This window comes from Notolepis coatsorum, assembly GCF_963971535.1.
Source record: "Notolepis coatsorum genome assembly, chromosome: 9".
Lineage (NCBI taxonomy): Eukaryota > Metazoa > Chordata > Actinopteri > Aulopiformes > Paralepididae > Notolepis > Notolepis coatsorum.
In genome coordinates this window covers 79074928-79099726 of record NC_140173.1, presented here as the reverse complement: position 1 = coordinate 79099726, position 24799 = coordinate 79074928, and the positions used below count along the sequence as shown (strand labels likewise).

Genomic DNA, 24799 nt, shown 5'->3' with positions numbered 1-24799 from the left:
TCTCATAAGTTGTTCTCCAACTCATGAGAACCTGCTCTCATGCTCTTGCAGCATTCTGTCAAGGACTGGATAGAACAGTCTCTGTCTCAGCTGATCTCCTGAGCTGAAGTCTGAGCTTGTGCCACAAGATGACTCAACTACATACTCGTCCATCCTTTTCTGCTTCCTCCTTTGGCTGGTAGTATGTTCCTCAATCCCAAGGCCATTACATATGGCCTTTGTCCTGCCATACATGTCCACTGTCATCTGAGGTGCGATAACCTTTGAGTGTGTCCTGCACTGTGCTTTTAAATAGTACTGAGCTAGAGCTAGGTGGTCTGTAGGTACTGTATATTTATTTCATAAAGTGTTATTTATTTCATTAATAGTGTTATTATTTATTTCCTGAATTTTTTTTCTGTGAAGATCCCGGAAAGGGTTATTAATATTAGGTTATGTGTGGTTTTCTGGAAAACAATAAATGTTTACGTTTAGGCACCCCTGTGATCGTCACACTTTTTCTGTTACAAACTGACCCCGGCCCCCACCAGAGAAGGGAAAAGTTATGTGGCCCTCACAGGAAAAAGTTTGGGGACCCCTGGTTTAGAGTAAGACCCATTTTCTATCAGATCTGAGTTTTTTATATGAAATGTCTTTTTCACTCTTGCCTGCTTACCGTATGTTATCGCAGTATCCTATGGATAACCTTGAGGGTATGATGGTAAAATTTAATCTTTATTTAAAAATGTATTTCTAGTTAGGAAATTTAGTTTAAAAGGGGAACCCAGAAGGATAGTCAGATCTTAAAGGAACATGCCAACATTATGGGAAACGCGCTTACGGTGGTCTTCTCCAGTGTCAGACGAGAAGATAGATACCAATTAATGGAAGCGGATACAGACCACTAGCCTAGCTGTTGATCAAAAACACCTCTCCCAGAGTCTTATGCTAGGCTAGTGGTCCGTATCTGCTTGCATTCATTTGTGCTAAGCTAGGCTAGCTTGCAGCCGGATAGCTTTCTACTGAACGTACAGAGAGGAAATTGGTATCCATCTTCTTCGTCTCTGGGGAAGACGGTGAGCGCATTTCCCATACTGTTGACGTGTGCCTTTAAAATCAAAAGATATGAATCTTTGCTCCTTTGGTTATTGTTACTGTAAGTAAAAAAAAAAAAAAAAAAAAAAGGATTATAACAAACATACGCTCGCTTTCCGTTTGACAACAGAAGATGACAGTGTAAAGGAAAGCAAGATATGAGCGAATTACTTCTAGCAGAAAAGCATTTTCTGAACAACGCATGTGTGATGACATCCTGTTGAAATACTGTAGCGGTTTCATCCATATTCCAATCAGTCGACTATACATAACATGTCGATTTGAATAGTACCGCTGCATGTATTATATTACAGAAAGCACAGTGAAGTATACAAACAGCAGCGTGTAAAGAGAAATACTGCATATATCACGATATAGGTAGGCTACTGTAATGGTCTGACCGCATGCGGCACTGTACTGTTATGTTTACACCGTTATATTGCATTATTTCAGCCCAGTTATAGTTGCTGGAAAGTGTCTCCCTTGTAAAACACAGTGGAACAGATCACAAGTGGCACAGAGCTTTGTTATGTTGGCCCTCGATGGGAGTCAATTTCCATAATATAGAGGAGATCAAAAGGCCACTTTATATTGGCAATAAAATCAGAGAGAGAGAGAGAGAGAGAGAGAGAGAGAGAGAGAGAGAGAGAGAGAGAGAGAGAGAGGGAGAGAGAGAGAGAGAGGGGAGAGGGAGAGAGAGAGAGATTTTGGGATTCACCAACCGTCCCAATAAAACATATATAATTAATATTATATTATAATATATTGTCTATATTCATGTCTTGCCCGAAAATGTCTCAAATGGCCCTAAGAGAAAGCCCTTTTTGTCGTAAGTCTGTTGGATAATGAGACCCGAACAGATTTACGACCAAAAATGTCCCTTTAGGCAGATTTCTGCCCATTTAAGACATATTAGGGCTGGTAGCGCGAGTCCCCAAATTTTTGAGATTGAGCGTGGCTGAGAGCAGATTTAAGAGTGCTGAGGAGCACACTTATGATTGATTGACTAATTGAAAATGTTATTAACTTGACAGACTGTGTTCTCATAGTGATTCCTTCATGTTAACGCTACAGGCCTCATTGGAATTAATTACTTAATCATAATTAAAATAAATATGACAATATTTGTACGATAAGAAATTACGCATTTGATGTCGGAAAAATTAATTATATGGATTCATCTGATCACATGGCAGCTGGATTAACCATATCTGAACCAGCTATTTTGGACAAATGTATAATTACTTTAATTACTCAGCTTCAAACACAATTATGCAATTATTGTGAAATGATTGAAAATAATAATTATTTAATGCCTTCTGTGGAATTTGTATTTCTTATTTGTTACATATCTGTTTTAATGATTAATTATACATTTGAAAGAATGCAGGTCAACATGCAATATATCCCATTGATTGGTATACAATGGGACAGACCTTTGTTTGATCTAGCTATAAACCTGCATTCCTTCGAATATATCATTAATCAATTAAACTGATATTGAAATACACTATGTAGCCTACTATACACCAACACTGAAATGACAGTGGATACATAAATAAATAAACAAGAACTAAAGCTAATCGCGTGGAAATAGACTGCATTAATATTCCATAAGTCTTGTGTGCGCCAGTACGTGTCTAATGAATGAACAGTAGGCTTATATTATTCTAATTACTTGTTTCATTAGGATTTAGTAGATACTATATATATACTCTGCCCTATACAGTAAGTACAGTACACATATTAAGGCCACCAGAGTCGGGCAGCAGACTGCATGGTGGACTGTATCTGCGATCTCCTAATAAAACAAGTCATAGAATAATATAAGCCTATACTGCGTTCATTCATTATGCGTGTAGGCTATACAGTACACACGCGCGCGTGTGTGTGCGTGCGCTGCGGCAGGTGCACCACGAGCTGTACTATATATGATGACAATACATTAATCTAATCTCATTTTGATCCGTCGCAAAGCGCTTCCGCATTGGGCTATTGCACGGCTGCATCATTAGTTGCCTTATAAGGAGCTCTGGAGGCATTGTTTTGTATGCAAATAACCTGAACGGAGATGTGCGTTCATGTTTCAGAATGCATCTCAGCTGTGATCGTTTGAGCCACTTAAGACATCTTCCCCACACGTCTTTCTTTATTTCTTTCGTTCTTTCTTTCGTTCTTCTCTCTCTCTCTCTCTCTCTCTCTCTCTCTCTCTCTCTCTCTCTCTCTCTCTCTCCCCGCCTCCCATCCACCATCCCCTCCCTCTCCCTTTCTAAATGTTAATCTACAGGCAATGATGGAAATTATGTAATATATCGATGAATCCATCTCAAATGCTTTGGTGACTTTTTAAATGGCAGCTCCCTTTTTCCCCGTCACAAATACGTTGTTAGAAATATAGGGAACGAGAAGAGAAAGGGATCAAGAGGGATGCAGGGTATTGTTTTTCTCTGTCAATAATTGTTTCTTTTTTGTTTAAGTTAACCAATTGTCTGCACAATTTAATTTAATTACTATTTAAATGTATTTAAATAAAATTTTAAAGACAAGTATATAAGCAGGGTTTGTTCCCATGTTCTACAAGTTGTAACCAAACCCTCCATTGTTACCATTAAAGGTGCTGTAAGGTGCTTTTTTATCTTTGTTAAAATAAGCAGTCTACGTGTTAAAATGATAGCTCTACACTCCAACAGCCATCACTGATATAGACTGGTTTGGTCAGTAACATGGGTCTCCCAGTCCTTCCTCTCTGCAGTAAACAGAACATTTATTTTCTGGTATCCCATTCCCACGTTATCCAATGAGGAGAGATAACTCCACACTGCAAACCTAAAAACAAATATCTAGGGTTCTCTCTCCTGATTGGATAAAGTGGGAACTGGATACCAGAACATTTATTTTGTGTTTACTGCAGAGCAGACGGACTGGGAGACCCATGTTACTGACCAAAGACACAATAGCAGTGATGGCTGTTGGAATGTAGAGGTATTTAACACTTGTTTTAACAAAAGAAAATACCACTTACAGCACCTTTCAATGAAGGTCGGACAAATGACAGGCAAACTGATAGCAACAGATCCAGCTCTGTCAAATCTTGTTGAACTATGTTATATGATTATGTAATAAGGGAGCTGTCATCAAAAGCATTACCAATTCGTTTTTTTTTATTAATTAATTAAAAGTCTTTGATACATCATACTCATGAATCCAAATGTACAAAATGCACACAACTAATATCAGAACACACACACACAAATAATGATCACATACATACAGTAAAGACTCCCTCCACCGCACACTCCTCTCTCACACACACACGCACGCACACGCACGCACACGCACACACACACACACACACACACACACACACACACACACACACACACACACACACACACACACACACACACACACACACACACACACGCACACACACACAATCAAACTCCAGCAATGTGTTAAAAGTACAGGTAGTAAATCCAGTACAGCATGTTGACCATGATGAAGGACAGGGGGAAGGTGACCCTGGAGTAGTTGTCTATGTAGTGCGGGTTCTCCACGTGACAGCAGGAGACGAAGCGGTGCAGGATCTTGCGGAGGAGGGCCAGGATGGTGAGGCAGCGGTTGGGGGGCTCCTCCGGGGGGGCTTCAGGCTTGGGCTCGCTGCCCGCGGGGCTGGCGGGGCGGACGGCGAGCTCCACGGAGGCTGGAGCCGGCGGGGTCGCGGCGGTCTCCTTGCGCCTCTTGGTCCGGCTGCGGTTGGAGTCGCTGGAGATGGTGGTGACGACGCCATTCATCTCCTCCTCGAAGTCGTGCATCTGGTGGCCGTACTGCAGCAGCGGAGAGACACACGGAACACATGGAGACAAGAGGAGGGAGAATATAAGACATCTGCAATCAGAAACTTTGAGATGTTACTTGAACTTACGAAGAGGATGGAGATGAAACTGGGGATTGATGATGATGATGGAGTATATGGGGAAGATGGTGATTGATAATAATAATAATAATAATAATAATATAATAAACTTTATTTGTATAGCACCTTTCATAGGAATTGCAGTGTTTCACAGCAGTGATGTAGACGCAATATAGACATAGTCATACAATTTGCATAACATTAGCATAATTATAGACAGGCATAAAATGAGCAGAGAATTCATATTAAAACCTGGACATTTTCATTAAAATCTATAAAAGAGGATGATGGTGGTGGTGGTGGTTGTCATGATGGGGGAAAATAAATCAAAGCAGAGGACTCCAACCTCCCATATGCACGATCGATGCCTCATAATGACCGCAATCAAAAAACTCATAATGGCCTCAATCAGCCATGACCTACGGTATTGTTTTCTAGGTCAAAGTCATAAATTAATTAGGTGCTATGGCCCTCATTGTGTACATCCATCATTCTATAAACAGTCGCTGTGGTTGTTTAAACACATAGAGTGTCACCATCCAGACTGCATTGTTTGGACTTGCATGAAATGTGGTTTTATAACACCTGTGCTACAACACACCCTCCCTCCATGATGATTTAGGAGAATACCAATTGTTCTATCTCAAACCCTGCCCTCTTTCGTTGCTCCTCCAATCACAACTGTCGCTACGGGATTTGAAATAGGTCAATTAGACGTCTGTCCCCACCAGTGGCGGCCGGCCGATAGTGGGCGCTAGAGCGACGCCCTCCCTGGTTAAAAGAAGAAGAAGAAGAAAATATATATATATATATATTTTTAGCCCTAGAAATAAAATAAACATGTTTAAAATGAATAATATTTACTTATTTTAAACACTTTGGCTGCCTAAGGTTAAATTCATGATATACCATAGATTGCCAGCGCTATTTGTCTATGGAGAAAGTCCCCTTCTTTGCAGGGCTATAACTTTTTAAATTCTATTGCTACATTGCCATTATTAGGGCCCATTCAAAGTCCTATATGTATTGTTCATTGTGTAGCAACGTTAAACTTTTTCATTCACATATTCATAGTAAAGTATGGTCTAACTCTAATGTATAAGTGTGTTTTCATCTCTTTCTGCAGCTTTCTCCAGAACGTGATATATAGCCCCAAATGCATTATATTGATGATGAAATACAGTTTGATGGCAATCAGCGCGATATAAAAAATTCCAACTAGACGTACTTCTAGAAGTTACTACACGTCATCTGATGTTGACCGGATGGGCGAGGGGGCGTTTATAATTCCGTGGGCAGCGTTATACCAATCATCTAATGTGGGTCAAATGTTGATAATAGCAGTTAGTATCGAAGACGGTAACGTTACACGCTGAAACTCACCCCAGTCTCCGCGCGCCGTTGGGCGATCATCGTAGAGTAGAAATCTTATCATTATGGGATATATTTTTACCCGGTCCATCTCCAGCTTGTATAATGGTATATACGTCCAAATCATGTTGTTTATCGAGTTATTGCCAATCGATCACCGTGTAGCGTGACGAGCCAGAGTCCCATGACCTATAGCGAGCGCCCGGAAGTACTACAGACGTCTAGCACAACCTCTATGCCACATCCTGTTTGGCGATTGCGCCGATCGGCCACCAGATGGCGCTCCTGAACCGCCAGAGAGCTCAGTGGGTCCTGCTGGTGGATCTCAGGCCAGCGGAGGGGACATATGAATCCGATCGCAGATTTGAGAAATATTGATATAAGGACGACGTAACGCGTCCTCCGGCAACTTTAGCATGGCCAGCAAAGACGTCTAAAGACGGTTCCCGGCAGCCAAAGTGTTAAGTATGTTTGTGTTTCCAATGCACAATATAACGTTAATATATCAAATATAAATAATTGTTTTCATTAACAGGAAGTGACTGTCTGATAGAGAATAATACCGCGTCTATACTTTCCGTAGCCGCATTTCTCTCGGGCTAGACGCAATAGCGCTTACAGTGGGCGGGTTTCAGCTTAGGCACTCTTTCAAAGTTGGTTAAGGTTAGAGTTTGTCTTAGAGCAGGGCGATAGAACGCCAGGTAGTTTGCAGGCTGTTCGACGTGGAAATGGGTAAAGACAGTAAGACACAGCTCATCACAGTACTGTTGTGTTGTGCTAACAAGAAGCTATTTGGCTATAGCTGGATGCAGTCTGGACAGTGGATATACATCAACAGTCTGGGACTGTGGGACAGTGGACATATACACTTTATCAAGCCCTCCTGGACCACGTTTCAACTAAACAGTGAGTTAATGCAGTCTCTCTCTCTCTCTCTCTCTCTCTCGCTCTCTCTCTCTCTCTCTCTCTCTCTCTCGCTCTCTCTCTCACTCTCTCTCTCTCTCTCTCTCTCTCTCTCTCTCTCTCTCTCTCTCTCGCTCTCTCAACACAGTGTGTTGTTGTTGTTGTTAATTTCGCAGCGGGTGACGCATAATGGATGAATGAATGAATGGTAACTTGTTTAAAATGACAATATATATATATGTGTTCATTATTGCATTGATCATACGTGTACTAGTGTAGTATGAATGAACTTGACTTAACGCAGTGGTAACGTTATGTCGAGTCAGCTGTCCACTTGGTCAGCTGTCCGCTTGCCCTTTGAATGATTTGAACATAATTTATAATAATAATTATAATAATAATTGTCAACCTATCCACCAAGTTTGAGCCAAATGGGATAAGATACACAAGTTAATTATGGTTATGGACACACACCGGCCTGTGACTGAGGAACATTTTATGCTATTTTATCACTGTCTCTGCTACTGATTTGCACACAATACTGATTTGCACACACTACACTACAATACACTATTTTCTTTGACATTGCTATAGGTGGGTTTCTCGTCCACATCAGACTCAGTGTGCGCATGCAACAAGGAGGCAAAAATGAACGTGGGGCAGACTACAATATATTTGCACTTGTTAGCCATGCTAGTGATCTAAACAATCAATCCATGCCAAAGCTATCTATGTAAAAGGTGAAACACTAGGACTAGGTAGAGAAAAACTCTGTTGCGTGATTGAGCGGGTATTGCTGAACACATTGTGTTTACAAACAAGAAACCCATCTATGCTGCACGTTTTTAAATCTCATCTTAACTACTTATTTTGTACTAAAAAAAGAATTGAGACAATAAAGTTGATCCTTATTCTGACACACAAACATTTCCTCATTCGGTGGCATGTCCTGATTTGTGTGTGGAGTCTTGAAATTGTCCAGATTTTTCACATAAACAAGGTACAACACACACACACACACACACACACACACACACACACACACACACACACACACACACACACACACACACACACACACACACACACACACACACACACACACACACACACACACACACACACACACACACACACACACACACACACATACTTTATACATGGCAAATAAAAGCAAACTTGAACACACACACACACACACACACACACACACACACACACACACACACACACACACACACACAGACATGTGTGATTATATTACCTCCTTTGCACTCAGGTGTAAAGACAAACACACACACGCAACAAACAAAGCAATACATCTCCAGACACAGGACATAATAATCAATAAACAATAATCACAGGGAAGACAATGACTATGGCATAATGGCAACAATGACTGCAACATCAATGGAGAACATACCAACAACAAGTGCAGTATTGACCGACATGGACAACAGCCCCTGTGAAACCTCACCATGAGCATGTTGGCGTCGGGGTGGGTGAGGGTGCAGAAGTGGGCCACGGCGTACTCGATGAGCGCGCCGAAGATGAAGCTGAAGCAGATGCCCAGGTAGACGTCGATGGCCTTGATGAAGCAGTTGGCGTTGGGCAGCGACGTCCGCGCTCCCATCATCAGCGTGGTCATGGTCAGTACCGTGGTCACACCTGGAGGCAGAGACAGACAGCGTTCTGTTGGCCCCTACGGATCATCAGCCCAACCAAAGCAGTGTGGCGCCGCCGCATTGTACGTCACTGTTAATTATGTGCTCATTTTAACTAATGTACCTTTGGTAATGATGACCACTTTTAATTATTATTGACATTTCTTTATTGGGAATAACCGCTTGAGATGAACCATCTTGTCTTCAAGGGGGTCCGCAAAGACAAAAAACTGAATTATTATATTTTATTATATCTTATAGCAAAAACAACAACAACAGAATAAACACAAAAAAATATTAAAAGCGTACAACAGTAACATGGCAACAACAACAACAACAACAACAACAACCTAAACAACAACAACAACAACAGCAAAATATATTGAACGGATGTGGACAGGTAGATTATTCCAGTCGGATGGCATCCAATGTAATAAAAAAAGTCAACCAACAAACTAGATTCTTGTACCGGATCTCCTCTCTGGTAAACAAGAATACCCTGAAGACTCTGGCAGGAGCACTCATTCAAGGGTACTACGACTACACCTCATGGTACCAAAGCACCTCAAAGGCGCTAAAAACAAAATTACAAACATCACAAAACAAACTGGTCAGACTAGTGCTTGACCTTACTCCTAGAACCCACCTCACCCCTGCCCATTTTGACAACCTAGGATGCCTTAGCGTAGACGACAGAGTACAGCAACTTGCAATGGGCCTGGTCTACAAGATACACTACACCACGAAGGTATTGAATATTGAATATTGAATACTTTATTTTGACACAATCGTAGGACAAAAATGTACATATACATGTCGAAATACTTCCCAAAGGTCAGTGAATACCAGGACCACAACACCAGAGGGAGTTCCACAAATCATGTTCAACCCAGATTCGGCACAAACAAGGGTCTAAACACGTTTCGCAATTATGCCACATCAATGTGGAACGCCCTACCGACAGCCGTAAAAAATTTGAATCCCTACCCACCTTCAAAACCGCTCTCAAAGAGCACCTGCTGCTATTCGAAACTGGCCCCCGTAAATGTCTGAACCCCCCTCCCACCCACCCACCCCCTCTTAACTCATTCAGGGCAGAGGCCTTTCCCCATCCTGTTCTAGCCAGGCCAGGTTTCCATTACATATTTTCACTGTGCATCACCTTGTTTGTAGAGCTATATCGTTAGGTTATGACTATAACCAAGTTCTGTTAGTTAGGGGCGACGCTTGGCATCACCTTCTGCACTATCTCGCATACGTGCACGCGTACTGAATAAATTCCACAAATGTACCTCTAATACCAGTATTAGTCTGACCACACCCCTCATCAGCTTACCTTCATAAGCAGGTGTGTGGTCACCTGCTCTCCTCCTTCCCAAGCTTTCACCACAAGGTGAGGTCAAGGGCTGCAGCAGCCGTCTGATGCCAAGCGTCGCCCCTAACTAACAGAACTTGGTTATAGTCATAACCTAACGTTCTGTATCGTTAAGGGGCTCAGCTTGGCATCACCTTCTGCACAAGGGAGGCCAAGCGGAGCCGCTGGCTGACAAATACACCCCGCTGACAGCCCCCCACAACCATCAGAACAGGGAGGGCCGAGCCCCCCCGACCCCCCCTAATGGCGGGTAGCCCCCCTATTAGGGGCTTCACGGGAAGGCGACGGACCCGACCGTGCGAAGAGGCACTCAAGCAACTCAACGCACAGGGTGAGCAGACCGTGGCTTGACCCCACGACTACACACACGCACAACCCGCATGCCACCCGGGAACGAACAGAGGAACAACCTCGTTGCAAGGCCGTAGCAGCGGAGCGCGAAGGAAGACCCAGATCCACCAAAGGACCGGGCTCCCTGGAATGGGGGCCCGGAGAAGTCCATGATGCCAGCATCAAGACCCCACCAGGGGGGCACCTAGTGACCCCGCCCCCCACATCGCCAGCGTATCCGGACAAGGGGCCCCTCAGCCGAGCGGGCCCTGTCCTCCCCAACAGCACACCGCCTGGAACACAAGCCCTGCAACAGGCAGTCAGCACGGTTAAACACACAAGAGGTAACCAACGGAAGCAGGCAGCGCACCGGGGAAAGACCAGGCAACAGGCTGTCAACCCAAGCCTGGAAAAACTGAGGACGAGGCAGGCGCCAGAAAGGACAGCTGAACAGCCGTCCCGGCGGAAGGGACGTATGCTGGCGTTGTCGCATAACCAAGCTTTCAAACAGCACGTCAGAAGTGGGATCCGTAGACCACTCGACCCCTGACAGCTGCCCACAGAAAAGCCCATACGATCGGCAGACGTCATGAACGTGCAGGGGCACCCTCAACCGGAGAACCGGGAGTTGACACTGCAGCAACACACCAGAGAACCAACCACCCAGGCATCACCCCATGCAATGGTTGGTCCCATAACCCCTCAGGAAAGAACCCCGAAACACACCTGCGGCACCGCCGCAGCCCGCATTCCGGTTCCCAACAGGGCTATCCCGGGCCTACGGGTCAACGAGCATCACCCCGGACCGGGCCCGGTGATACGGGGAGCACAGGATCCCAAAGGAGGTTAACCCCACCCAACAGGCTCCTCAGCGCCAAAACGCAAGAGAAGAGCGTAATATGGAAGACCAGCCCCAGCACCCCGCACTCGGTATTCCCAGGTCACCCAACCAAGTACCAACCAAGACCAACCCGTACAGCGGCCGAGATCCGACGAGATCGGACGCGTACAGGTCGGCACGGCCGTAAGCCATTACGACAGTGCAGAATACAACGCACCCAACAAGGGTCCCATAACGCTCAACCCTGTGACACCCGGATCGACCTAGCATTTTCCCCCCTGAAAAAACCCCAAGTCCCTCAGGGTACCAGAACAGCAGATCTGCATCCCCAGCGGACAACGGGTGCACTGATCTGGACCAGCGCGACCAGAACCAGTCCCGTGCCCTAATCACGCCGACCTGCCAACCCTAGGAGAAGGGGCAGATATGCGCGTTTGATCCCAACATAAAAAAGAAGGCGCCACCCAGACGTGTCGGTATGAACCGCGTCCGGCGGCCCACCCCTAGGGCGTGAGACCCTTCCCCATATGTCCAGACCCATTCCGTCATCATCCCCTGACATGAACGGGAACCCATCGACAACACACAGGATGTCGGAAGAGGAAAAAACCCCCATCCCAATTGCTCCATAAAAACGCTGTTTTACCAAAGCAAACGAGGCGCGCGAGTCAGCAACGGCCCAAAGCACATCCTGAGCCAGCACTATGTGTGCGTTCTGACATACCCACATCAACAATAGGCCGTTTAGACCACCATATTGAATCCCCAAGACGCCCAGGGAACGACAAGAGGGGCGAGATGCAATCAACTCCATGAATGAATGAATGAAAATATTTACCCAACAGACTGCAGTACAGGAATACATACAAAAAGATAAGGGGAGGCAGACCTGAGAAAGACGTTAGTCTTGTTTCCATCAGGGACCCTCATTTCATATCCATCAAGACACATTCAACTCTTTATAAAATAAAGAAAAGGCATCACCCGTATGACCCAACTGCACAGCTGGGAGTAAAAACCCTGTTTTTCACATGATTTTAATCCAGTCACTCCTTTTAATCAGAGTGTAAGACCAGACTCCCCCAGAAAACACCTTCCCACATGAGACCACGGTCAAGAAAAAGATATGTAAACTGTGAGACACGTGACCAACAGACTCAAGTTTTACACATAAACGGGCGCAGCAGGCTGTAAGTCCTGCGCCCAACCTCGACATCTTTAAGACACCAGCTCATGGAAGGCGTCGCCATAGCAACAACGCTACAACGGGCGGGGAAACCCACCGGATCCTGTCATAACAGGAGTCGGTAGAATACCCCTTCCCCCCCCCCCCCCCCCCCCCCCCCCTGTCAAGCACTGGCTTGGCCCTGACTGGCTCAGCAGAAAAGATCAACAAATCCTCTAAACCAATCAAGTGGGAAAAAGGAGGGGTTTATTCGACACCCCCTCCCGAAAACACACCTTTTATCCCTACACACAGAAACAACCGTAGCCATCTTGAAAACCTCCGGTAGAACAAAGCATAGCATAAGCTAATACAATGCCTGCTACCCACAAAGTGTAAAAAAGGGTTTACAACAAAACACAAGTCGCCTGTGCGTGAATCCCATACCCGTTGCCTATGTCATACATAGGAAGAAAGCTGAACGAGAGTAATGGCTAGGCCATGAAAAATGTGCGTACGAGCATTACTGCAACTAACAACACAGCGTTGTGAAAACACATATACTTAGTTAAAGCAATGGAATAACACCAGTTCTAATTGCATGTGGAGCATCAAGCTAATAGAACCTATTACCGAGTGTAAGTTGCAGACCTTGCTTAAAACCCGTAACACAACACAACTCACCCCCCAACGTAACAGGGTAGATTCATATATACACAACCCCACCATATGATTTGTATGAAGAAACACACAGTTTGTTCGGCCAAACACAGTCCCCCTTATATCGGGGAACTTTTTTTTATTAATTAAAAAAATGTAAGGCACAAAATCACAGAGGGGCCGGGAAGGGTGTAGAGTAGGGGACACAAAGGGGAAAAAGTCACTCCTAATGGCGTCTGCCACCTCGCGCCGCTCGAGTCTTGCCACCCCGGGGAGCCCCGGAGGGACGATAGGTTACAGTCTGCTGGACACGACGTTCCCTACCGTCTCCTCCGGTCTGGGATGGGCCGGCGGTGGCCGAAGCGCCGTTTCGTCCCCTGGCCCTCTTGGCAGGGCCAGCAGCGGCGGTGGAGGTAGTGGTAGCGGCGACGGAGACAGCTCGACGTCGCGGAAGCCTTCTGCCCCCACCGGCAAGGACGAGAGGCGGAAAATGGGGTTGAAGGACGGATCTCTCCTCTGCCATTTCTCTGCATGTTGAGGTCATCAATTGCAGGGCCTTCCCGAACAGGCCAGCGTCGGAGAGGGCGGCCGTCAGAAGAGGGGCTCTCTTCTTCTCTGGCACACGGGCCTGCTCCAGCCAAAGGTGACGCTGGCCCAGGGTGGCCAGGGCGCGCACTTTCCCCATGGCTATGGCCAGCACCTGGGAAAGGTCCGTGCCGCCCGTCATTATCCCCGATACAAATCTAGCCAGGTGGGCGATGTTTAGACGCCGCAGCCAGCGACTGTGTACCAGCGATGAATGACTGGTCACCCCAATAAGCCAATCGCCTAGCCGACTTCCCCTGGAGGACCGGCTTGCATAGGGGTTCCCACACCATATCCGGACAGAGGAGCGCGGCCATCGGATTGTCAAGCCGAGGTACGCCCTCCCCCATACCTTTGACTAACCCCGACACCCGCGTAACTGGTACGTAGGCGGGAGTTAGTCCCATGATGTTGGACACCGCCTGACCCCGACGAACATAGGCCCCCATCGATGGGAAAAATGGGTAGACAACGTCCACCCCTCTCACTGGGGGACGCTGCCAGGGATGGCCTATGAGGTCATCAGGGACAGGTGCAGGCAATGGCAGCGGCAGCGGCACACCGTTTGCGGTGGCGGCTACCGCCATGAGCTCGGGAAACAAGGCCCGCAGTTCCCCCTGCGAACCCTCCTCCACCGACCCCGCATCCCTCACATACAGCAGGCTGCGACTGGTCAAGGAGCCACAATCCGATGCGGCTGACAGTAGGGCATCCTGCTGATGAGGCCAAGGTGGTTCCTCGACATCCTCGAACAAGGCGCCCCATGGAGCCATTTCTCCCCCCTCCGGGGTCTCCGGAGGAGGGATACTCTCCTCCACGGGACCATCATACAAGAACCCGTCCGCCTCCTCCATGAAGTCTTCAGTTTCCATCAGAAATCCAGAGTCGGACGCGTCCTCGCTGGTCTCCAGCAATTCCCCAAACCCAGGCCGTTCGCGTCTGCACACCACCATCTTGCGACGCGAGCGAGCAGACGCAAAAAGTTTCCGTCGCAAATCCTCCGGCTCCAAGACAATCCCCCGTTCATCAACGGGCGATTCCCCAGAACCAGAGGAACCAGAGTCGAGATCAGGCCATCGCCGGAGCGACGGCACCGAACCCTCGGCTCGTCGGTGAGGAAAACTATCCACCGGCAGTCTCCCAGGCTGGGTCGGCAACCACGAGAGTGGCAACAGCCCAGCACCGAGGCGCACGACGGAGGCGGGAATGGAGAACCGGTGGTGAAGAGTAGGTCTAGCGGGTCTACTCTCCGCGGAATACATTATGACCCAAACCTTTTCTTATACAACAAGTGAGAGAAGAAAAGGTTAAGCACAATGTAAACCAGTCACAACTCTTTTCAACTAACAACACGTCAAGTGGGGTACTACCGAGGCACTTTCCTTGTGGTGAAAGCGAGAAGGAGGAGAGCAGGTGACCACACACCTGCTTATGAAGGTAAGCTGATGAGGGGTGTGGTCAGACTAATACTGGTATTAGAGGTACATTTGTGGAATTTATTCAGTACGCGTGCACGTACGCGAGATAGTGCAGAAGGTGATGCCAAGCTGAGCCCCTTAACGATACAGAACTATATTCTATATTATAGCTATGGATACCATATTATGGTCATTTGTAGGGCTGTCCCCGACTAAGGATTTGGATGGTTGACTATGATTGGCCAAAATCTTCCGTTAGTCGACTATTGGTCAAAAAATAAAATAAAAAAAAGGATAATATTTTTTTATTTATTTATAATATATATATATATATTTTTTTATCATTCCATTTGGGCTGTGGGGGGTGCTTAATGTCTGAAGGAGTCGACTGAAGGCTTCTTGTCCTCTGCAAAAGCATGCAATTGGTCCACTGAATCTTGTTATTACATGGCGTTTTAACATTCGCCAAAATGCTTGATTGTGATTGGTCAATAGCGCTCGGTTGCCAGGTTCAGGTGATAGCTGCTTAGCTTACGTGCTAGTGGTGGCCTACTGTTAGCCAGTCAGCTGTTAGCTGCAGCGCTAGCCTGCTGTGATCACTAGGCTAGGAAACGTTAGCTTGCCTGCTAGTTGTGGCCTACCTAGGCTAGGATAGGAAACGTTAGCTTGCTGCTATCGGCCGAGGCCCAGCGCGGGGTGGCTCCGGCCCCTCGCGCGCCGCCGCGGTTCCCAACTTCCCTCTCCCTCACGGGGAGAGGCGGGGGGGATTCGAAGTCTCCCCTCTGGTCGCGTGCGCCGTTCGCTCTGCGTCTCGCGGGCAGGGGCGGTAGCGCCCCTACGGTTAGAACGGCCGTTAGCTTAATGCTACACTGTTGAACGTGCTTTGATTATAACATGTTTTAAACACTCTTGACTACGACGTCATCTTTGACAGAGGATGTTCGTCGACCCTGCCCTGAGCCAGGACGGCAAGGACTGCGTCAACAAGGGGGACCGTAGCGACGGGATGGAGCGGCGACGCTGCCCAGGTCGACAACACGGCTGTGTTTACTACGGTGCCTTGTTAGAGACTGCACTTCGCTTGATCTGCGCTCCGGGTAGGCAAGGTCTGGACCAGACCTTGAACACTTCTTCTTGCTTTCCCTTCTAAATGTTTTGTAAATAACGATGTTTTCCAAAACGTGTGCTGCTGCACTACATTTAGGATACAATGCGAGTTATGTGTGAATTGTCTTGTCACTGGTATTAGCTTCTCCATGCAAATAGGGTTGTTTATTACAGATGTGAAAATGATCTGGTTTGTTGTGTTGAGAAACATCATGTGTGTTCTTGTACCGAGCACTCTCAACTAAGGGGGTTAAACTAACCTATAAAGCTATGCTTAGTGACATATGAGTAGGGTGACCAGGTGTCCCCCTTTTGGTTGTACTGTCCCACCATTTGACCAAATGTCCCGCGTCCCTCATATTGAGAGGATGTCCCTCTTTTCGAAGCCAAAAAAAAACATGCGTCTAAAAGCCCCTCCCTACAGACAGTAAACGTAGCAACCCGCCTCTTGTCCACACACATTGCTCTGATTGGTTATAGTACTTTAGCGTGCTGCTTGCCTGCTTGTGACGTGACTGAGACTGAGTCGTGACGCTACCTCATATCGCAAATCTGATTGGTCAAAAAAAACACAACAACATTACAAGCGAACTAGTTCAAGATGGAAAGGAGTCAAAAGAAACGGACCTGCAGTTACAACCAAGACTGGCAAACGACACATGACTGGGTGAGGCAGATTGCAGGCAATCCGCAGCAGGCTTTCTGTGTTTTGTGTCATAGTTCGTTTTCAATTGCGCATGGAGGAGAATACAACTTGAAGCGCCACAGTGGACGTGAGTCTCACTTGAAAGTGGCTCACCAAAAAGAAACATCCAGATCTATGGATATGTTTCTTTTTAAACCAAACAATGATAGCCAGACGGACAAGGTCACTGCAGCTGAGATAACAAGTGTCTATCACACAGTACAACACTCCCATTCATACAGGTCAGCCGACTGTGGTAACCTTTAACCTTTGATTTAAATCTATTCGGTGAAGACCATGGCAGTTATTCTAATATAGAAACACAATTTATTTGTATTATTATTTTTGTATTATACTACACTGTTTTCCCTAGTTCTGTGTTAACAGGGAATATCAAACACAAGACATTCCTGTCAAGTGATGACGTTTGAATATTTAAAACAGATGTTAGGTGGTATTTAATTTGTATTTATTTTGATTGAACCTTTAACCTTTGATTTAAATCTATTCAGTGAAGACCATGGCAGTTATTCTAATAAAACATTTTACATTATCTATCTGTCCCACTTTGTCCCACCAAAATCGTACTGTTGTCCCACTTTGTCCCACCAAAATCTTACTGTTGTCCCACTTTTGGACTTTTTGCATCTGGTCACCCTACATATGAGTAAAGAATGATTCTTCTCTCAGCCTGTAATGACAATGAACAGTGTGTTCACATATTAACAGGTTTACCTGTTCAACTGGCCGTATTAAGGGTAAAGTAGGAGGGTTGTGTTTTTCCCCCCGGTTCCCTGGGGACTTCTTCATCCTCCTCTCAGACATGTTGTTACTAGGGATGTCCCGATCCGATCACGTGATCGGAATCGGCGTCGATCACGTGCTTTTCAGAGGATCGGGGATCGGGAAAAAATAATAATAAAAATCGGCAGTCAAAAAAAGAAAAAATTTATTCAACAAACATGACCATGTCCACGTCTTAAACTCATACGGAGGCCTTAGTTTTGGTTTTAAATTACATATAATATATCATCATTAATGTATTTATTGTCACACAGAGCAGAATAATTGTCCACAACAAACACATTCCCCTTTAATTTTCACCGTTGCAACAAACATTCCCTTTAATTTAGACGCTACACGCTACACGCTCGACCACATCACAACAACAGTACAACACGTCGCTCCCGAAACACGGTTAATATCCACTGACTTGAGCAGCTAGACTTAATGTCAGAGGTTTGGAACTAAGCATTTTAAAATAGAAAGTCAAGCCAGTTGCAATGTTTGCAAGGACAGGCTGGAGGCGAAGTTTTCAGACTAACTTTTCACCTGGAGGATAACGTTACGTGACTGAGGATTATCGTCGGCGTTTCAGACCAGAATGGACCATTACGTAAGTCGAACACTGAATGTATACTAATGTGCAAACATATATTGAAACTTTTAATATTTCTCATATGAAGCAGAAGCACATTTCTCAGGGTGAATGTAATAACAAAAGCCTCCGCTCTCGCGCCCCGGACTATTAGGCAACAGATGGGCTTGTCTCGCTCTGCCAGTTTCTGACAAAAATGCGTCAAAATTGATTACTAATGTGAAAGATCGGATCGGAAACGATCGGATCGATAGATATTTAAAATCACATGATCGGGATCGGATCGGAAGCAAAAAAAGGCGATCGGGACATCCCTAGTTGTTACACTACATTGTGTCACTGTGTGGTAGGGATACGATGTAACCCTTAGCTTGATTGCTGAGGTTGTGCTAAAACAGCTTGAGAAACTTTATTTTCCTAAAAGAAAAGATTGTTTGGTCGCTTTTCGTGTGTGCTTAGCAAGGCCTGTGGCCGATACTAATCGAGAATTATGTATTCTCTCATTATGAAAAACGGCGTTCCTCTGTTGAGTGTTTTTGCCATTTTTTGTAGGTGATGATGGGTTGTGTGTGTCATGTGACCTACAACTGGGTTGGGCTGGCCACAGAAGCACATGTGTAAGTTTGGTACCGGGGCTCTTGGAGAGCCCTCTCTGTTCTGTGTTTTTTCCTTAGTAAAAATCAGATAGCAGGTTAGCACATGCGCTGTGTGAAGCTGTTAGACGCTTCATGGAGCTGACTATGACTGTGTCATACTCTCTTTTTGTCATTACATCGTATCATGGGTGTGGGGTCGTAAAGGGGTGAACTGGTAACCTTTCCTCCCCCTTGTTTCTGTTGGTCAGGGGTAAACCCACCTGTCCTTCAAGGTTCCTGTCACGTTGCGGTTCGGCACATTACAGGGTGAGAGGGGGGGGGGGGGGGAGTTTCCTGGTCCCACGCCCTGGAATATTGGGCGTGTGCAACGCAGAAATTCCCCCGCCATAGAGTACGTCACTGTGCGCGTCTCTGTTGGTAGGACTTCCGTGTGCTGTTCAGGTCCATATGATGGATCTGTTTAAAATGGGGGGTGGTCAGGGCTCCTCCTCACGAAGCTCCTATTCGGGCCTTCTGTGAGTTGGGACTCTCCTTCCATGTGAGGGAGCCTCCTCAGAGTACAGAGCCTCCTCCTCAGATTGATAAGGTGAGTGGAACCTCAAGAAGGAGTCCTACTCTATTGTGTGTGTATTCGATTCAATTCGATTATTGAGTGTGTATGGGTTCAGTGCCTCCTCCCCGGAGAGCCCTAAAACCAAACTTTTACATGGCTCAAGGTGCAATATATTCTTTTCAATCTGTACAGCTCGCGTGGGAAGTCTCTCTGGGGATTTCCGTCTCCTCTCTATGGGAGGGTGGTGGAATGTAAAAATGTAAAAAAAAATTACCCCCGGCCGTGTAGACTGGGATACATACTGTACATACAGACCTGGGGGTCCACATCTCAGAGGACCTGACATGGTCAACACACATAGACACAGTAGTAAAGAAAGCGAAGCAGCGCCTCTACCACCTGAGACAGTTAAGGAAGTTCAGAGTATCGGGGAAGATACTCCAGTCCTTCTACTCAGGAGCTGTAGAGAGCATCTTGACCGGAAACATCACTGCCTGGTATGGGAACAGCACGGCACAGGACAAGAAGGCCCTACAGAGAGTGGTGCGCTCAGCCGAGCGTACCACGGGTATTGCGCTACCTCCCCTGCAGGCTCTATACAACAAGAGGTGCAAATCCAGAACCTGCAGGATAATGAAAGACCCCCACCACCCCAATAACAGCCTGTTCCAGCTGCTGAGGTCAGGCAGACGCCTGCGAACCCCAGCTACTAGGACGGAGAGGCTTAGGCTAAGCTTCTTCCCCCAGGCCATCAGAGCCTTGAACAATGAACATTGAGAGACACAGAAACTGAACTATCCACACACAAGCACACACAAGCACATACACAACACGCACGCTGAGCACGCTCACACACTAGCAGCCACTTTAACACTCATGCCGCACACACGCACACTTATGGCCAGAGGAAAGGCCACTTTAAAGTAGTATAACATCAGGAACAGTGTATTGCACTACTAAAGCTACCTAGCATGTCCTATATGCTCTGTAAATACTAATGTACAGATACCGAGATGGCACACCATGTACCTGTTTATTGCACTGTTTTATTGGATTCTATTAATATGTTGTACCACTGTATTTTTATTGGATTCTATTATATGTTGTACCACTGTATTGCACATCGTCGCGGGCAAGACCAGCCGCATTTCATTGTATACCTGTATGCCGTGACAATTAAAACTCTTGACTTGACTTGACTTGACTTGGTGCTTCCTTCTTTTCTTTTAAAAAGAGTTGGAGTTAGGAAGTGTCACACCCCTCTTGTCGTTCCCCTGGGTGCCTTGGGGATTCAATGACAGGTCTAAATAGCCTGTTCGTTGATGTGGTTGTGTCCCGACGCACACGTAGTGCTAGCTCGGGGTGTTCTGTAATCAGGCGACTGACTGGCACGCCTTGGTTGCTTGGGGTCAAAACGGCGTTTTTATAAAGCAACTGGGATGGAGGTTTTTCCTCTTCCGACGACCTGTTTTGGTTGTCGACGGATTCTCGTTCATATCTGGGGGATGATGACGGAATGGATCTGAACATATGTAGAGGGGTCTCACGCCCTGGGGGTGGGCCACCGGGCGCGGTTCGCCCCGAACGTCTGGGTGGCGCCTTCTTTTCATGTTTAAGATCAACACGCATATCTGCCCCTTCTCCTGGAGTAGGCATGTCGGCGTGGTTAGGGCACGGGACTGGTTCTGGTCACGCTGGTCCGGATCAGTTGAACCCGTTGTCCGCCGGGGATGCAGATCTGCTGTTCTGGTACCCTGAGGGACTTGGGCTTTTTTCAGGGGGAAAAATGCCAGGTCGGTCCGGGTGTCACAGGGTTAAGCGCTATGGAGACCCTGGTTGGGTAAATTTTTTACTCAGCACTGTCGTAATGGCTTACGGCCATGCCAACCTGTACACGCTCGATCTCGTCAGATCTCGGCCGCTACACAGGTTGGTCCTGGTTAGTACTTGGTTGGGAGACCGCCTGGGAATACCAAGTACGGTGTGCTCGGGGCTGGTTCTCCATTCTTTTTCGCTCCTCTCTCACGCATGGCGAAGAGGGGCCTGTTGGGGTGGTCTTTGACCTCCTCTGGTGACCCTGTGCTTCCCGTATCGCCGGGCCCGGTCCGAAGTCATGTTTCGTCGACCCGTAGGCCTGGGTTAACCCTTTTTTGAAAACTGGAACACTTGTACTGCGGTATAGCCGGTGTATACCCGCAGGTGTGTTTTGGAGTTTTTTTCTTGAGGGGTTATAGGAACAACCACCGCATTGGGTAACACCAAGGTGGTTGATTCCCTGGTGTGTTGGAGCAGTGTCAACTCCCGGGTTCACCGGTTGAGGGTGCCCCTGCACGTTCATGACGTCTGCCAATCGTGTCAGCCTTCTCTGCCTCAACCCCTCTGGGTGGGTTTTTTTTAAATGGAGGCTTGGTCATGCAACAACGCCAGCATACGCCCCTTCCGCCGGGGCGGCTGTGTTCAGCTGTCCCCTCTGGCGCCTGTCTCGTCTGAAGTCTCCAGGCTAGGGTTAACAGCCTGTTGCCTGGTTTTTCCCCGGTGCGCTGCCTGCTTCCATTGGTTAACCTTTTTTGTGTGCTTACGGCCATGCTGACTGCCTGTTCTGCAGGGTCAGTGTGCCAGGTGGTGTACTATTGGGGGGACAGGGCCCGCTCGGCTGAGGGGCCTTTGTCCGAACACGCTGGCGATGTGGGGGGCGGGGTCACTAAGTGCCCGCCTGGTGGGCTCTTGATGCTGGCATCATGGACTTCTCCGGGCCCCCGTTCCAGGGGGTCCAGTCCCTTTGGTGGGTCTGGGTCTTCCTTCGCGCTTCGCTGCTACGGCCTTGCCACAGGGTTGGGTTTGCCCTTGACCCCGTGATTCTGGGGGCAGTAACGAGGTTGTTCCCTCCGTTCGTTCCCGGGTGGCATGCGGGTTGTGCGTGTGTGTAGTCGTGGGGTCAAGCCACGGTCTGCTCACCCTGTGCATTGAGTTGCTTGAGTGCCTCTTCGCACGGTCGGGTCCGTCGCCCTCCCGTGAAGCCCCCAATAGGGGGGGTGCCCTCCATTAGGGGGGGTCGGGGGGGCTCGGCCCTCCCTGATCTGATGGTTGTGGGGGGCCTCAGCGGGGTACATTTGTCGAGCTTCTAGCTCCTGCTCAGCTCCTGCTATGCAATATGACGCTGAGCGGGAGCTAGTATGACACAGAACGTTAGGTTATGTATATAACCAAGTTCTGTTAATACTAGTGACGCTCAGCGTCTAGACGCCGCTGCGGCCCTTGATTTTTCATTGTGGTGAAATTTGTTGGGAAGGAGATGAGTGTGTGGCACCACCCCTGCTTATGTAGGTAAGCGGATGGGGGTGTGGCCAGATGAATGCTGGCATTTAAAGGTACATTTTGAAATGTATTCAGTGTATATACGCTGAAGCGAGATATATGCAATATGACGCTGAGCGTCACTAGTATTAACAGAACTTGGTTATATACATAACCTAACGTTTTCAATCAATCAATCAAGCATTGCATAGGATTTAGTTTTTTTGAGAATGAATTTGTCAGCTGCAAGCCAGAATTGAAGACCATTCAAGTTTGATTGTAAAATGTACAGCATTTTTTAGAAAGATATTTTGATAATGCTGATGTGTAAAAAACTGTGTCGTCTGCATAGAGCAGAACACTACATTCAGAAACAAATGAAGGAAGGTCCTCAGGTGATCTGAATGAAAACCGGACCGGAAAGGAGATAAAAGATTGTGTTTAGTGAGATAGTAGGACAATATTTTGTAAATTAATTAAAAAAAAATCTTTGCTATAGAGCAGATTATGGAAATTGGTCTGTAGTTGTTGGGATCCAATTCACTGCCGGTTTTGTGCAATGGAGTGATAAGTGAGCATTTCCAAATAGAGGGTATTTCACAAGTAGATAAAGACAAATTTGTTACGGTTTCACCTGCACAAACCTTTCTGTCTCCCTCACACCCCCGTGTCTGTCTCTAACCCCTTGTCTGTCCCATTCACTCGCTGCACTTCGGTGTACACTCTACGGGCGTGCAAAAGGGACAGCTGAGAATCATCACGCTGATGGATGGAGACTCCGCACCTGCCATCTAATCACCAACTACAGAGGCTGTGACGCAACAACTGGGGACTGGGATGTGTCACTGGCAGAGGAGCTGAACGGCTTCTTTGCTCACTTCGAGACACCACAACCAGTCACAGCCACACCCCCTCGTCCCCCACCAGCCCCCAGCACTCCCACACTCACTCTAGAGGAGCACAACGTCAGGCGGGTGCTCATGGCAGTGAACCCCAGGAAGGCGTCTGGACCAGACGGAGTACCTGGGAAGGTGCTCAAAGCATGCACTGACCAGCTCTCCTACATGTCATCTTCAACCTCTCCCTGGCACAAGCACTCATCCCACCCTGCCTTAATTAAATCTGCCACAATTATCCCGGTACCCAAGAAAGCTGCCACAGACAGCCTCAATGAGTATCACCCAGTAGCACTCACACTGGTCATCATGAAGTGCTTCGAGAGGCTGGTCCTACCCCACATCAAGGCATGCCTCCCCCCACCTTAGACCCACACCAGTTTGCCTACCGGGCAAACCTACAGACGATGCCATAGCTATAGCTCTCCACTCTGCGCTGAGCCACCTGGAACACCGGGGGAGCTATGTCAGAATGCTCTTCATTGACTCTAGCTCAGCCTTTAACACAATCATCCCAGACATTCTGGTCACCAAACTGCTGGATTTAGGCCTCCCCACACCCACCTGCTCCTGGATTAAGGACTTTCTGACCAACCGACCCCAGGCTGTGAAACTCGGCCCCCACCTCTCCTCCTCCCGCACACTCAGCACCGGCTCTCCCCAGGGCTGTGCTGAGCCCTTTGCTGTACTCCTTCTACACCCATGACTGTAGTCCAGCCCACCCGGAGAACAAATTCGCTGACGACACGACAGTGGTTGGACTTATTGCAGGGGGGGATGAGTCTGCATACAGAGAGGAGGTCCTGAAACTAATAGCATGGTGTTTGGTGAATAACCTAGCACTGAACACAAAAACCAAGGAACTCATCTTTGACTTCAGGAATGCAGTGCAGACCCCACCACCCTCTGCATCAACGACGAGGATGTGGAGAGAGTCAGCTCCTTCAAGTTCCTCAGAACCCTCATATCTGCTGACCTCTCCTGGACC

General features: G+C 47.2%; 1 protein-coding gene across 1 annotated transcript in view; it reads right to left on the bottom strand.

Annotated features, from left to right (window-relative positions):
* Positions 1–4529: 4529 nt before the first annotated feature.
* Positions 4530–24799, bottom strand: part of LOC311234186 (gamma-aminobutyric acid receptor subunit pi) — a gene marked incomplete at its 3' end in the record, with an annotated part of 214713 nt that continues 194443 nt past the window's right edge. Inside the window, exons 8-9 of the mRNA XM_084321308.1 lie at positions 8742–8932; positions 4530–4901 (exon numbers count right to left, since the gene is read on the bottom strand). Of these exons, the coding sequence (XP_084177434.1) occupies positions 4530–4901; positions 8742–8932 (563 nt within the window). The remainder of the gene's footprint in view (positions 4902–8741; positions 8933–24799) is intronic.